Source organism: Macrosteles quadrilineatus, unplaced genomic scaffold, assembly GCF_028750875.1.
Source record: "Macrosteles quadrilineatus isolate MER2022 unplaced genomic scaffold, UCM_ALF_1.0 Scaffold_2__2_contigs__length_208266976, whole genome shotgun sequence".
NCBI classification, from domain to species: Eukaryota; Metazoa; Arthropoda; class Insecta; order Hemiptera; family Cicadellidae; genus Macrosteles; species Macrosteles quadrilineatus.
The window spans coordinates 68,204,205-68,221,423 of NW_026542595.1; the positions used below are offsets into that span (position 1 = coordinate 68,204,205).

Here is a 17,219-nt window from a genome sequence, read left to right on the forward strand (position 1 = left end):
AAGATGTGTTGTGAAGTGCCTTAAGATCTAAGTACATACTTTAACATGTAGGTGCTAAATCTGATACAATTTCTCGTATAATTAATTACAACACAGACTTGTATTTTGTCACTCATGTATTTAGTTTGTAATACTTTTACTGTTGGAACAATCCTTTTTTGTGCTCATTAAGTGTGATAGTAGCATGTAAAGTACACTGTTTTTTGTAGTTTTTTTTATATAAATTGGTTTGGTGTACGTCAAGAAAGTTATTATTCTTCGATTAATTTTGTTCAATATTTCCGATTATTATAGAGGTTTAAACACATTGGTGCTATTTTCTTTGGTTTAAATGAATTTTGTAACTAGATATAACTAAAATTCCAACTATTTGTCACTGTGATCTCCAATTAGAGCTTACACAATGTGTTGGACAAGATTTTCATAACACAATAAATTATTACACATATTAACTTTTAATATTACTGATTTTTCCTTTCTAACTCTTCATTCCTTCCGAAATTTTTGCCATTTTTTACTCGATTTGAAGTGACGTGTGTTCACATAGGTAAATTAAACTAGGTTTTTGAACATTTTCTGTTGACATAGCAGACTTACCTGGAAAGAGTCAAATCTGGCAAAGAAACCCTAAACGTCACAAATTAGAATAATTTACTGTCACTGACAAGCACTGAACTCCCTGGCCACTTAAGTTTAAAGCAAATTTTCGCTTTAACTCATAAGCCTACTATCTATATAAAAAGGTGAGTGTAGGAAAATTATTTTAACTCCAATATTTAATTTTAATAATGATGATATATATAGCCAATTTAATTTTAAGTCATCTGATTTACCTTAGCCCAGATTGTATAAGTATAAAATCAAGCAAGTAAGTTGGGTGGTAGAAAAATCCTGTAGTACATGACCCCATTTAATTCATGTCTTATCAAAACTCAGCAGCCACTGAAAAATACCTGCTGTACTGATACGATACTGAAAGTTTTGCGTTGCGTTGGCATGTCAATTTACTGAAAGTTTTGCGTTGCGTTGGCATGTCAATTTGCCATTGGTTCAGTCTACCCTAAGAATTCTGGAGATTATTCAGTGATCCACTAATATTTTATTTGTATGAACACAAAAATCCTAATTCTGCATTTCGCCGTGCGGTTCCGGCATTAGAATGAACCGCAGTAACCCCTGCTTGGCGTAAGAGGCGCCTAAAAGGGGGGAGGGACCCAATTTCTTCTGTCCCTCCGCTTTTTGTAAGGATCAATGTTATTTATTTTCTTCAACTTGAAATCTATCACCTTTTTCTTATTCTTTCAGTCCCTCTATACCAACTCTTGATTTTTTGACCCCATCTTTCGAGCCTTCTTATATATATATTTTTTAATACATGTATGTATTAAGCCCGATTAGAATTGTCTATCAGTATCTCTTGCTTGCTATAACAGGGCTTTAAGGAAACCAAGAAACATTATTTATGCACGAAAACTGGAAACATTTCCCAGGTGGGTAGGGATCTTGCTCCTAAATCCCACCTGTTCATTTGGGCTTCCCTAAGGATTGTGGAGAGCCTAATATCTCGAGTTCCCCACCTTCATCATTATTAAATCATTTTAGTCGTTTTCTTCCTCTACCAGGGAAAATAATTCTGGATCCCCAAGATTACATTTAGGTAAGAAACATCATTCTCTTTTTGCAACTTTCAAATAAAAGCTAAGAAATGGGAATAAAGTCATGTTCCTCTCATATATACAGGATGTTCCGTAAGTAAACAGCCAAACTCCGGGAAATGGTTCTGTGGTTCAAAATAAAGAGAAAATAGAGAATAACATTTTTTTCCAAAATCTCTTCGTTAACCAGATATCCACCATTTTGTATTTTTTACATAAACATTTTTATTTTTCCATTTTTTCAACCGATCTTTATAAAACTTGGTATGTAGGTTAAGGTAGAAGAGCCCAATGTTGGAAAAAAAATCATCTTGATTCAATTTAAAATTTCAAAATGGCGGCCATTTTAATTGTTTAAACTTAAATTACTCAAAAACGGCTAATTTAAAGAGAAAATGCCAAGAACACTTTTATTTAGCATTTTTAATTCCCTATCAAAAGATACCAAGTTCAAAAAGATTGAATAAGAAATAGCTGAAATATTACAATTTTTAGTTGTAAAATGGAGTAGAATAATGCAGAAGTTAGTCAGTTTTGACCCAATTTTTGTATTTAGAAGCTTACGGCTACAAACTGTTATATTGTTAATAATATATAACATAATGGAAAATATCAAATAGCTATTTACATTACAAGTGTAGTAAGAGCGTTTTTACATCACGCAAGTGAATGTTGTGCAACGAGCGGAAGCGAGTTGCATAATTCACCTAAGTGATGTAAACACGCTCTTGCGTAACGTGTAACGTACAAGATTTTACCTGACCCGACAATATACATGTGTTTATTACAATATTTTTCATTATCCATTTCACTCATCTTCTAACAGTACGTTCTTTTACAAACAAACAAAAGCTAGGTTAGGAAAATACTTTAAAGCATAACAATCACATTCAAGCGCACAGCTGATTTCTAGCGGTTAACGTCGTTGGCTCCATAGAGGAATATTTTTTAAGTTAAGCACTCAATGTTATTTAAATGGGTTTCTTTACATCACCGAGTGAGTTTTTGATACTTTACATCACTCGAGAAGTAAGGAAGTTATATACATCACGCTTAGGATAGGGAAGTTTAACATGGCGGGTTAGGTATTTTACAAAAAAAAAAAAAAATTAAACAAAATGTCATAAATATTTTTTATAGACGACATGCTACAGTTTGTACAATATGTATCTACGAATAAGAGTGCCAAATACCAACACTATGGGTTGAAAAATATAAAAGTTACCCAGCAAACATTAGGCCAAAACTTAGAAAATCAAACTATCGGTTGAAACATTGAATATATAGTTTATGTTTTTTTTTTTACCCTTTCGGTCCCAAGTTATTAAAAATCTAGGAAAAAATCCTTTTACAATCTAATTTACTTAAAATAGGTCTAAATAAAGAATAAATACTATTTTTTATTTGTTTCATATATAAATACATATATATGTATGATGTCCATGATCATGGACAAATTTACTCAAAGGAATTTTGTAATGTCCATGATCATGGACAAACGTACTCAAAGGTGAAAAATAAAATACATGTTGAAAAGTACTAAAAACAATTTAATAACACAAAAACCTTATATATATATTTACACACGTTTACCTCAAACTGAGCCTTTTATTAGATTTTGAGTCATATTTTCTCATCAACGAGAATTCTTAAGTTATGTCATGTGAAAAGATCGGAAACAGTTACGGTCTTTGGAAAGGCACAGATACACTTCACATTTATCACAACGGATGTGAGATTTTCCCTTGCACTGTGGCTTTTTGCACCTTCCAGCTTCTTTTTTATTACTGTGGATTGGAAAATTGTCAACAGTGTCCAGTCGAACGGCTGCGATGGGACGGGATTCACATCTTGCTGATGGAGCTGGCGGGGGAGTTGAAGGCATTTCTTCGTCTTGTAGTTTTGGTCTACCTCTTTTACGTGCAGAGTTTGTGCTTCCTACTAGACCAAGGCTGTACACAACACTCATTCTGAACTGTAACAAGTCCATGACCATATTTTTCCTGACGTTGCAGGTTTCACAATCCTTCCGGTATTCCAGCCAACTGTTGCATATGGCTAAATCAATCAGATGAAAAATAATCCTCAGTGGCCATTTCCTTGAGCGAATGAAGGTCCTATAAATGACTACTAAGAAGTCAATCTTGTCGACACCTCCCATTGACTTATTGTAAAGACCAACAACATCTGGCCTGGAAACCTCGACAAATGCTTTCCTGTCTTTGTCCCACCGAATTACAGTCTCAGTCTTTCCTATTCCAACAAAGTTAGAGGCCAATGTTACAGGTTGGTTATCATTCCACCGCACAAGAGTGACAGCTCTGTCTTGACTTGTCACTTCTTGCATAGCTCTATGGCCTCTATCTTTCAACTCTTTAGTTGTCATAAACGGAGGTTTGACGAAGCGGTCTACCCTAACAGTAGAAGCAGCAAAAGCTGACTTTTTTGTTAGCATTTGAAATAGGTGATAGGACGAAAAAAAGTTGTCAAAATACAATTCAGAGCCAGGTGGTACCGAGTTAGCAAGATGTAACGCAACTGATGCGCCTAAACCGAAGACCTCTTTGTTTTCTTTGTCAATCTCTGTGTTTTTTCCTTGATAAATGACGAAATCATACACAACACCACTTTCGCCACACATCATAAATATTTTCAATCCCCAAGGAGTTGGCTTTTTCGGATTATACATCCTGGCTGAGTGGTGGCCCTTGAAAGGTATTATCTGTTCGTCAACACATAATCTCTTTTCCTTTGGTAGTTCTCTACATCTCTGCAGGACTGCAGTAATGAGAGGTCGAACTTTTTTCAAAGTATCAAAGTATAAATGAAAAATATGTAAATACTGTGTCCACGATCATGGACGCTGGGACCGAAAGGGTTAAGTGCATAATGAATTGGTTGAATTTTTTTCAGAATTGGTTGAGTAGTGGTTTATGTTATATTTTTGCATTACCTCTGAAAAACTTTTATTAAAGCATTCTTTGCCTTCATCAGTTTGTAAATGTTAATTTTGTTTTTATCTCTCTTTATAGCGATTTCCATGGCTTGTGTTACGCTTTTACTATTTGTATCCTATAACTAGGTGAAACCCGTCAAAATCGACGGTTACTTTCAAGGCTTACGCTAATTCATCTAACTGCGATAAATTGAGTGAAATTATACATATTTTGAGCATTTAGCGATTAATAAGTGTAAAAACAATAATGATATTAATTGTGTTAGTTATCAAATATGGTTGATCATTCAATGAATAAAATATTTCTTTATATTTATTGGTCTTTTGATTCATTCTAGATTTTTTCTTTTCTTCTTTCAATCTCAATTCTTCTTTCTTTTTTTGGCTTTCTTCTAATAGTAGTTTTTCTGGTGTGCTTGTAATAATTTTGCTTGATCCTTTTTCTCTAGGCTTTCTAGCTTTCTTTCTTTCTTGGGCTTTAGGATATCCTCTGATTCTAGGAAATTTGAACTATAAGTAAACTAACAGTATTAACTTAACCAACGACGCAACTATTTATTTTTGATGTTCACAAATACGTTTAACTCACTAACTTAGACACAACTATTCAGAGAGATACAATATGCAGACTGAGGTTATAGGAGAAAGAAAACAACAGTTTCAGCTCAATGCTGCCAACCAGCAACATTAAATTACCCTAAATTTATCATTGTCTCTTTATCTTGGTTATCATTTCCCACCCATACAATTTGTTTGCATCAAAATACGATAGATAAATTGATGGCTCTTGCTGGTTGTAGTTTGGAAGATCTTTATTGTTGGCTTTTACATGTCTTACAACGCTTTGAGTCTATCCTCTTTTGACACCGGACTCATCATTAGTACCATATCAATATCTGTTAAAAGTTGAAGTTTGCAATTGGTTTCTTTTAACATCGTCTGCCAAGCTAATCCTGGAGAGTGTAAGAATGAAGAGGGTCTAATCCGTATGCTCCCAAACAGATGTTTCTGAATTCCTCCATTACATCACAAAGCAGGGTCACGTCGAGTTTAACATAAAGATCTGAGTAGTCCCCTAATGTTTGCATATCAAGTTCGTTCCAAACTCTGCATGCATGTTGGTAATCTTCCGGTTATATTTATCTATTGTTCAGCTTGTTGCTAAAGGCTTCTGGTGGAGGAAGTGATATCCCGTCAAATCTGTGCAATACATCGATGTAATCATAAGGGAAGACTCCTTTTCGAAGAACTACAGTAGAACGTCGATAATCCGGATTAATTGCGACCGAACCCCATCCGGATGATTAAAAAATCCTGATTTTCATACATTAACTATTTTTATGCCTTAAAAATATAAAAAACTGTAAACAAAACTCTGAGAATTTACCTATATAAACAATAGCAGTAGGTAAATACAAAAAAAAACTGTACTTAGTTTAGTACTGCACTTTATTGAAACTGTAACACAAAATAATTATCAAGGAGAATGCATCGTCTTCATCTACCATAGCAGCAATTTCTTTGTCCGACAACACCTGGTACCCAGGATTGTTGTCATCAAGAGCTAACCACTCTCTGGTGTCATTGTCATCACATTGCCTTTTAGAATCCCGGGATCGTGCTGAATATTTCTGTCACTTCATTAACACCAACGCCTTCATTATCATTCACATCTTTTTCTTCAGTAGTACATTGTTCTGCAGGCCATAATGTATTCCAAGCTCTTTCCAGGTTAGTTTTTCAATAAATGCACAACCAGCCACTAAATCTGATGAAAGTTTTTCTCCTTGCATGTCTAACTCTCTAATACCGTGGCGGGACTTAAAGTTTTTTAGCCAACCAGAACTGGCTTTAAACTCTTTAAAAGGCCCATTTACCTTTTCATTGAACTGTAGAGCTTTTTCACAGATTAGTGGGCCTGAGTTCTCCCAGGCTTCGTCTTTGGGTGAACCACATGTACATTGCATCTTCCAATGCCTTGTTGTTTGCTGATCGTGCTGTTTTTCTTTTTAAAGTTCCCTCTTCTGAATCCAGTTTTAAGGCGAACTGTTCGAGCTGAGCTCTCTTAGCTTTGATATCGCTTATAGTGGATGTTCCTACTCCATAGATTTTTGCAAGTGACGCTCCACTTTCACTTTTTGATAGCCTGTTAAAATTGTTAACTTAGTTTTTAACCGACTTCCCCACTACCAACAAAAGGAGGAGGTTCTCAATTTGTTTGTGGCGATGTTTTTTTTTTTCTATGTATGTTCACCAATTTCTCTGTGATTCTTTTACCGATCAGTGTGGTTCCACCACCAAAATAACCAGGAGAGTTCCTATTTGGTACCTTATATATTATGTTTAAGTATAATATTAGTTTCGGTGAAAAATTCTGAAAACCTTAAATATTCAACATTTATTTTGTTTACATTTGTGCAGATTGTTTACATTTGTGCAGAGAAGGCAATAAATAATAATAACATTCCTACAGCTGTTAGTTGAAACCATTTAAATGAAGCTACAGACAATTCTTCATGAAACAGTTGCTTCATATTGATCAATAAACTATTTCTTGCCATGGAGCCTAAATTAATTACATTGGGAAAAATGCTTTTTGTTTTGGTTACTATAAAAAATGTATTTTAACGTTTGACCTGATTTGTGTATACAGTAATTCTGTTTTTAGTATTGAATATTCTGACTTACAAAAACATATATATTTCAGTGAATAGCTGTATGATATTGACAAATAAAGGTGTATTGTGAAAACCAAAGCATTCGTAAAACAGGTCTAAATATAAATTAAATGCTATTATTCCTTACACGACCTAAGAAGTGTGACAGTGCATAATCGTCAATTGTCTTAAAAGTGTTAAATATTTTAATTACTAAACATGCATTTTTAGATGTGGAATGTTTATTGATATTCTCTACCCAGTTACTATAACATATCAATACTATTATGCCTGCTTTGGAAAGTCCTAGAGGGAGATGATTTGCAATTTCGACTAGGCTATATCTTGATCAAACAAAACCACATACATGGCTTGCACCACTTTTAGCTAAACCAATCTTTCATATACATATTTCATTTGCAGATGTGGAATGTTTATTAATATTCTCTACCCAGTTACTATAACCTATAACATATCAATACTATTATGCCTGCTTCGGAAAGTCCTAGAGGAAGATGATTTGCAATTTCGACTAGGCTATATCTTGAGCAAACAAAACCCCCTACATGACTTATACCACTTTTAGCTGAACCAATCTTTCATATAATATTTTCCAAAGGTACTATATGTGTTAACGACCAATTTTCCACTTTTGAGAGATTGTTTAGTGCTGGTAGCTGAGGAATAACTTTCATATTGTTCCAAAAGGCTTGAGACGTTACTGTATTTCTTTTTATAATGTAGAAGTACACCGATTGCAGGAAACGATGATGTCTGACATTTCAATGTATCTAGAAAAGACAATTAGTTTTTCATCAGGCCTAATGTAATGGAAAACTCTTTCTTTCTTAAGGAATATCTAAAAATGTTTATTTTCATAACCAATGATTATGTAACCTGAACAGGTGACTCAAGCAGTTTTAAAATAATTATTGTTCTGTGGAACTTTTGATTGTTTCAAACAGTTTTGCTTATCAAAAAACCTCAAGTAATTGATATATAAAAAATTATACAGTCACTAAAAATCATGAAATAATTTCTTTTTGTAAAAAAATACAACCGACTTCAAACGCTCTAAAAAGAATGAAATAATGTCAATAAAGTAAACTTTTGTATTAGGCAAGCTCACGTATTTCAAGTCGGCGCGGCTCAAACTGCAAATATGATTGAAATTAAATATTGTGTGTGTATTTTGAAAATCAATAAATTGTAGCTGGATAACATAAATATATAAAAAACATACTGAACTGTTTTGTTTATATATTAAAGGAAATATTTTCTTGTGTTTTATGTTTACTTCAGAATAAATGCATTATGAAAATAACACACACAAATGTTCTATATGAATAGGGAAATAATTTAGTTTGATATTATGATAGGGAAAAGAAGCTAGTTTAGTATTAAAACGTTACTTTTCCAAGTTAGAAACATTTAAATGCGTTATAATCTTTTTAAAGATACTCGTTAATACCACTATAATGCCGATCTCTGATTACAGTAATAAAGTAACACTTAACGCATAACTATGAAAAAGGCATGCAGATTAACACCTTTATTTATAGATAGTCACCTGCAATATGGACACCCTCTTTCAATTTTGTATCAAAAATCATCATAGAGCCGCGCCGACTTGAAATACGTGAGCTTGCCTAATACAAAAGTTTACTTTATTGACATTATTTCATTCTTTTTAGAGCGTTTGAAGTCGGTTGTATTTTTTTACAAAAAGAAATTATATCACTTAAAAACGTATATTTTTTCTTTGAACTTGACGCCTTAACAAAAAGACAGATAGAAATAATAAATAAGAAATTAATTAGAAATATAACCGCGCAAGTCCAATAACAAGCCACGCACGTCACGCATTAGTCCATTGTTACTGCATATATTTTAAATTGTCAAGGTAGTGAATCCGGATTTTCGACGGTCCAGATTTTTGACGTCCGGATTATTTACATCCTACTGTAAATCAAATTTGTGGTTGTATACTATTTTACTTGTTTCTATTAAATTTTCTCTTGTCAAATTTTCAAATAGTTTCATAAAACTAGAAGGCATAAATCTGTAGGAGTCAAGAAATCTGAGTTTTATTTTACCAACCTTTTTTGAAAAACTAATAAACCTTTCCATCGTTACGTCTAATACATCAATTTTACCACTGTCCCTTCCTAATTCAGGAATTATAATATGTCCATCATAACCGCTTAAGTTGTGCATTACAATTAATTGAAATATAGTTAGGGATTTTATAGTCTAAGTTGCAGGCGTTAAACGCAGCACCTCTGTAGCTTCCAGTCAAATGGTCGTGGTCGTGCACCTTATGATTAACTGCTGTAAACAATTTCTTGCACAGACAGCATGATGTTGATAAATCGTATTCTTGAACTTCATCGGGTGACATAGGTTTTACCTGTGTATAAATTGCCTCTACTTTTTCAGCTATATTGTAAAGCAACAAAGTGTTTAGCTGCATCTTCACCACGATACACTTTTGGTTCAGCTGTCAGTCCATAATCTTGTAAATATTCTTCGGAAAGCGTTGACTTTATGAGTAGGCAGAAACGGTTGAGTGAATGTAGTTGGTACTGGTTTCTTCTTGATGTGTCCTCCTCTTGATGTTCAAATGGTAATAAAGTAGATTCAAAATCACACTACAATATGAATTCTATATTGATAAACTACATTATTAAACTGTACAAATGTCTATCAGCTGGTGGTAGGTTAATCTTAACTTCTTCTTTCCCATTGCATAACCTATTATGTTCCAACAACCATTCAGACCCTCCATTTCTCAAAGATTTGTTCACATGACAGAAACATATTTTACAAATTGTTTTACATCCCCCATGCTTTGAAATTTGTGAAATAACAAGTTTGTTAAAGTTCTTAATATATTCAAATTGTTAGTTTGTGTTCACTTCTACGTAGAGGATATACATTGTTTGATGAATCTAAACCATATATATATACAGAAGCAGTTGGGTTCTGTTTTTCAAACTTGGTGATATCTTTGATTTTTAGAGGGTAGCTTATTCCTTGAAAATTATAGTAGTGATGCACTTCTTCATATTCTCTTTCTACCCATTATGGATTATTATTTTTTCAAAAATAAAATCCATATTTTTTCAAAAATAAAATCCATAAAGGGTAGAAAGAGAATGTTGGTAAACATAGCATCCAGCAACAGTCCAAACTTAGTAAAATTTAATCTTTGTAATTCCTTTTGCAATGTTTTAATCACTAGTCCTTTTCCACTAAACATAAACTCTTCCAGTTTTAATGTGGCATTGTCAGTTTTGAAATGTGTTACCACTTTACCTGGTAGAGCATGAGCGTGTAGTTCCAAATTTATTGGAGATGCAGCAGTTGAAGGTGACTTTGAACGTTTAGGTGCGTAATGAAGAACACTTGGTCTTGAGTGGATGATTTTAGTTCTTTTTCTTCTTGTCCTCTTGAAGTAGTTGGTTTTGGTTCTTCTCCTTGATCTCTTGAAGTAGATGGTCTGGGTTCTTCTTCTCCTTGTCCTGTTTTATTCAATTCTTGTATCAAGTCTCGACATCCTTCCAATTCTTCTTCATTTGTAGGATGGTCGACTATTTCATGAAGTAGAAGATCTATTTCATCCTTGAAAGTGGCAAATGGTGCAGAGTTGCATATTGCAGATGTTCTTTATTCAAGAAGCAGCAACATACTGATGAAAGCTATGCAAATTCGCCTCTATTTATACCATTCCCTCCCCTCTACTACTATTAAATTGATGACATATGTATATTCTCCAACTTTTTTTAAATCTAACACAAATGCAGGCTTTCCTCAAACTTTTAAGCACATTTATAGAAAAACAAGATAGATGTTTTTTTTAACCAACTATCTCTGCTTAGTATTCCCTAAAATAGGTCAAGGTCATTGCAAAAGTATAAAAAAAATTTGTGAACAATAATTTAGTTCTGACACATGTTTTTACACATGATATACCAGAACTAAACAAATTGATTGGACTTTTTTTATTAAAAAAAATTGGAAAAAACAATTAGCTGTTTCTTGATTTTTTTTAAAATTAGAGATCTCCAAGTTTAAAAATTTTGAAAACCCCAATTTACTGTGTTATAGTCTTGGAAATTGAAGATTTTGAAGACAACCCTCACCTACCCTTTTGCCCTTTTTTATTTCTTAGTACTTTTCGTCAATTTCACTATCCAATAACTCCATCATGTCCGACGAAATCCGCTCTTCCATTTCACCATTCATTAACTTTATCATGTTCTAAAGAATATTTTCATCATCAAATTCCTTTTCTTTTAATTTTCCAATGTAGTTATCAATTATAGCACTAGCTTCTTTCATTTCTCCCACAGTTCTTGTTCTTGCTTTTCTAACTTCCTTTTCTAAAGATCTTTTTCTCTCAACTATAAAATTTAGAATTTGAATTGTAGACGTTCCTTTAAGCTTGAAGTATGGTTCTTAATACTTGAAACGTTTCGTTAAGATTCATTACCTTCCTTCTTTTCTCTTTCATTATGTCTAATCTTTTGTCCATACATCTTGACTTTACTTGCGTTTGCGAGTTCCAAAAATAAGAATGTTTAATGCGTGATATAAAACATGTTTATATCTTTATGTAGTGGTGGGGGTAAGCCCCTCCCCACTTTACTTTACTGCAGTGGGGAAATGGATAACATTTTCCCTTATTGTTGAACTATGAAATTTTCTAAATCCTTTAGGTGGGTCAAGGCCATTGTAAAATAATAAAAAATGTGTGTACAATTTATTTAACCCAGCAATATGTTTTTTACACATAATATACCAGAATTAAACAAATTGCTCAGACATTTTTTCAAATTTTTGAAAAAGCCAATTTATTGTGTCTTTTAAATTTTAAGATTATCAGGTTTTAAAATTTGAAAAAAACAAATTTATTGTATACATTGGTCTTAGAAATTAAATATCCCAAAGTTTCAAAATGTTTAAATAGAAAATTTACTTAGTTTGTTTTGGAAACTGATGATTTGAAACATAAACTCCCACCCACCCACTCATTTTAATTTTTTACATTATTCACTATCAGAGTCAGAGGCAAACAAACGTCTTCTACTTCTAAACATGGAACTGAACACTATACGATTTGTTGTAGGTTTTTCCCTTAGCTCATCAAATTTCTCCCAGAATCCACTTCTTCAGTAGATCATGAATCTTCAACATGTTGTACACTCCTTTCTCCTTCATATTAGTCTTCAGATAGAGATTCTTCCTCCAAGTCTTTGACTTCTTCCTCTAAATCAGGTTCAAAAACATTTTTTTCCAATAAGGGTTTTAAAAAGAAGTTGTTAGGAAAATATTGTCCACAGGAGACATAATGTTCAAGGGTTGTAAATCTGAAGTAACTGATTGTACCTCGTCAAACATGTTATATAGTCAAACCCCCGCCATTCACCTTTACCCCTACCATTAACCTTTTAGTGAATTTCCCATATAGGGAATAAGCTATTACCGTCGTAGTACTCAGTTAGACCTGGACGCGGGACCGATTTTTTTCATTTTTAAGGTCCCTAGAGGCCAAAAACACCACCGTTCAAATTCATATAAATATATATGTGTGTCCGTTAGCACGATAATTTGAGCAAAAATGATCTGATTTTGATGAGATTTGGTATAAACGTGTAAACCTAAATTTATTCGAACGAGCCCGCGAACCAGTGTGATCGGACTATGGGAACGGGGTTTTATGGGGTAAAAATAGGTTTTCCCATTTTTGGACCAAAAAACTTAAAATTTACCAATTTCTTTCCAAACCATTTTGTAGAGCTTAAAAAACAAATAATTAAGTATATTGAAGCGTTATCATGCGCCTAATGGTTACGGAGAAAATTCCAAAAAAATTTAAATTTAAATTTCCCATGTTATTTTTATGGAGAACAAGTAAACTGTTGTAGTTTGCTTGTTTATGAACATATTTTGATTCAATTTGGAAACATGTTTGTATTTCTTACTAACTATTAACATTTTACGAAAAAAAAATAGTTTTACCCTCCCTGATGCAGCAAACCTAAGTACTTGTTAAACTTATTCTATTTAAATAGGGAATACATGTTATATTTTTAAATAGACATTTTAGTGTAAATCCAATCAGGCAAATGGAAATTCGCCTATTCTGCAGATTTGCTGCGGCGGGGGTATTTTTTTTAGTTATTGTAATTCTACTTTGGTTTGGTGTAGTATGTGGCAGTCACAGTATAGCCTTTATCTAACATTTCAACCAGCCTTCGCATTATTTTACTACAGAGCAGAGAATAAATATAGAATCACCACTCCTATATCTACAGCTTTACCAGTAGTGAAGCTGATTTCAGCCATCTTGAAAGAGAGTTAGGCTCGGAACACAGCCGAAACCGCTCGTTTTAGCGAATTTCCCTATAGGGAAGTAAGCTATTACCATAGGTGGCATGGTAAGACCTAGACCCGGAACAGATTTACTTTTTCATTTTGATATCCCCAGAGGCCAAAAACACCATTCGTTAAAAATTTTATATATGTACTTTATATATATATATATATATATATATATTATATGTCCTGTATATGTACTATAAATATATGTCCGTGAACGCGATAACTTGAGTATTTTTTGTCGGATTTTGATGAAATTTGGTTTAAAGGTGTAAAGCAAGATAAACTTGAATGAGTTCGCGAACCAGCATGATCGGACTATGGGAACGGGGGTTTATGGGGGGTTTTATGGGGTTAAAATAGGTTTTTCCCATTTTTGACCCTAAACACACAAAATTTTACAATTACTTTCCAAACCATTATGTAGAGCTTAAAGAAACAAATAATTTAGTATATTGAAGCGTTGCCTAAGGGTTAAGGAAATGAATCAAAAAAATTTTAATTTTCTAAACTACAGTACCTATTAAAATTTTACATTAAAAACACTTTTTTACTCTCCCTGTTGCAGCAAATCTAAGTAGTTTAACACTCGTTAGACTAATACTATTTAATTTAAATAGGGAATAAATGTGATACATTTAAGGAGACATTTTAGTGTAAATCCAATGAGGCAAATGGAAATTCGCTCGGTATTATTAGTCTAAATCTTATCCGAATCAAGATTTCCTCGGAAAGTCTGTAGGTTTGCTGCGGCGGGGGTATTTTGAAAACACGGCGTCATTCCCACTGTGTTTTCGTAAAGTACTACCCACTATACGTAAAGTAAAAGTTTTGAATTTCGGTATTCTGTTAGCATATAAACCAATGATTAAAGCGGTATGAAATTCATTCATTAACAATAATTATATAATTTATTACAACCCAAAATATACCAGAACAATTTTAATATTGTGCAATGTGACATGAAAAATGTGACCTGTGAGGAAGATTTTTACTTTTTGGTCAGGAAACTTCGACCAGCGAGAAAGATAACGAAACAAACTACAATTTTTGTCCAAAAAATCTTTTTTTGTGGTTGTTCAGTCAGCTGTTATTGTCGTTTGAAAATAAGGAAAATTGGCATGAAACTACCATCGATCTCTATTATTTAGAGATTCCATCCATTCCAGACGCCATTCCATCGTCAGGGTGGGACAGTTAGACGTGTTTAATTGCGTTTGAAAGACAATATATTCTAAGTTATAAAGCAGAGTTCAACAAAAACTCTATTGCTGTATTCATTAATAAGCTGTTTCTTACTTAACAAGGGAGTTAAAACACTTTAAATACCTGTCACGGGTGGGACAGAAAAAGGAAGAGCCACTATGTATCATTCTAAAAAAGTACCAAACTCTGTGAAAATACATAACAGAACTGAATGGCAATTTTTATTTGGATAGATTAAAAGACCCTTATTTTAATATCTCAAAAATTACACCTCTATTATCAATACATTAATTTAAATTTAAATTTAACTGCTGTCACGGGTGGGACAAAAAAAATTCACGGGTGGGACACAGCAACTAAAACAATGAATAAATGACAACAAAAATAGTTTATATTTTGAAAACTTTCTATACAAGGTTTGTTACACTTCAGATAAACTGCAAAACGTATTACATTTTATGAAAAAAAAACAAAAAGTTTGTCCCTTTAACTTTTAACTAGTTAACCTTGCTCAAAAACGTCCACACTACTGGGAAACTCGAAGAAGGCAGCATTTCTTACGGGTTTCAATTGAGGTGGTGGAAGAATGCTAATTATTTTCTCAAATTCAACATATGAGACATCTTTCTCATCTACCTTGAAGAGTCTTCCTGTATCACCTACACACCTCAAGCCCATTACTTTTACCTCACCATCTTCATCAAAATCACTTTGACAAATAACAACAATCTGTATTTTGACACAATTCTTTTATGCTGTGATTGGAACTCCACCAACATGAAGACATCAGGCCTTATATCATGTACTGTAGGCTTTGAGTAGTATAGTTTGTCGCCGCCGTCTTTTGAGGGTCGACATTTTTGGGCCAACTCCCCGCCTTATGTCTAATTGCTAGTACATCTACCATTCCCCTTTCTAGTTGTTGATATGTTGATATTTTGTTGTCTATATTTCTATCTTATCTATATATTAGGCGTATGAGTTGTTTAATATTGTCAGTATAGTTTGTCGCTACTGTTTTTGTGGTGCGGCATCGGCTCCCCGCCCCATGCCTAATTGCTAGTACATCTACCATTCCCCTTCCCAGTTGTTCATATGTTGATATGTTGTTGTCTATATGTCTGTCTTATTTATATATATTAGTCGTATGAGTTGTTTAATATTGTCATTCTCTTTTTATGTTATTCCAATTATATTGTATAAATACCTCTTACCTTTAGAGTCATCCATATGAAATAATATTTAACATTTATTTTTTATTTTTAGATGTATTATTGTTTTTTTATCAAAATTTGTCTTGTAACTGTTCAAGATTACTATGAGGATGTTGCAAGAATTAAATCTATAAATAATCACCTTCAAACCTTAACTAGGGATAAAAAGTACTACATTTTCATGATGTCAAGAGGTTTATTGTACAATATGTCATCAATACTATTATAAATTTGTTACTAGAATATATATATGAGTTTTTACATCAAATACTCTGAAATTTGTCCCCTGTGAAGCAAAGCTCGAGTCGTAAACATCAAGTGAACGTACTATACAATAACAAATACATTTATTATATTAAATTGTAACATGAACTATTTATAATATTACTTTTGTGTTATCATTACAATAGACAAATCACTACGGCTATGCAATGTAAATCTGAGAGTCAATTACAGTATCATTATGAGCTACAACTTTTAATCTAAATGGAAAAGTTCAAACATACATACAAAAGTACAATACTGTACGACAAGAAAATAAAAATAATATTTGCTACTTGTTTTTACCCTATCCTTGTTAATTATGAAAATCAATCCTGGAATTTCTGGATTGATTAAATGAAATACGGTGTCTTGTTTGAATAATAATATACATGTTTGTATACTTTTCTAAGGTAAAATTAGTTATATTTTTATGTAAAAAATGTTTAATAATGTCATCAAACACAACAATTGACTGTGGTCCTGACTTTGATGTGAATTAGTTACTTAAATTTCATACATTTCACACAATTTGTACACAAATTTCACACATTTCATGTAATATAAAAACTGACTTTGACCGTAATGTGAATTTATGTAAAAATATTTTACTCCAATTTTACTCATTTTACACAATTTGTAAAAAAAAAATACACACATATCACACAATATAACAACTTACTGTAACTTTGACGTGAATTTGTGTGAAAAATTTCACTCAAATTTCACACATTTCACACAAATATTATACAAATTTTATGTTATGTAACAACTAGCTGTGACTGTGATGTGAATTTGTGTCATTTAACACAATGTATCAACTAACTGTGACTATGATGTAAATTTGTCGCACAATTTTTACAACTTTTAACAGATGAATGGTGGC

At 32.7% G+C, this 17,219-nt stretch overlaps 1 protein-coding gene across 1 annotated transcript; it reads right to left on the reverse strand.

Annotated features, from left to right (window-relative positions):
• Positions 1-3,309: 3,309 nt before the first annotated feature.
• On the reverse strand, positions 3,310-4,296 carry LOC128984373 (piggyBac transposable element-derived protein 3-like). The gene has a single exon (XM_054403689.1). It carries the CDS (start codon positions 4,294-4,296, stop codon positions 3,310-3,312), a length of 987 nt encoding a protein of 328 aa, XP_054259664.1.
• Between the last annotated feature and the right edge of the window lie 12,923 nt (positions 4,297-17,219).

What these genes read in the sequence shown, in the direction of transcription:
- LOC128984373 (XM_054403689.1), bottom strand. Translation starts at nt 4,296, where the DNA reads ATGTGTGGCGAAAGTGGTGTTGTGTATGATTTCGTCATTTATCAAGGA.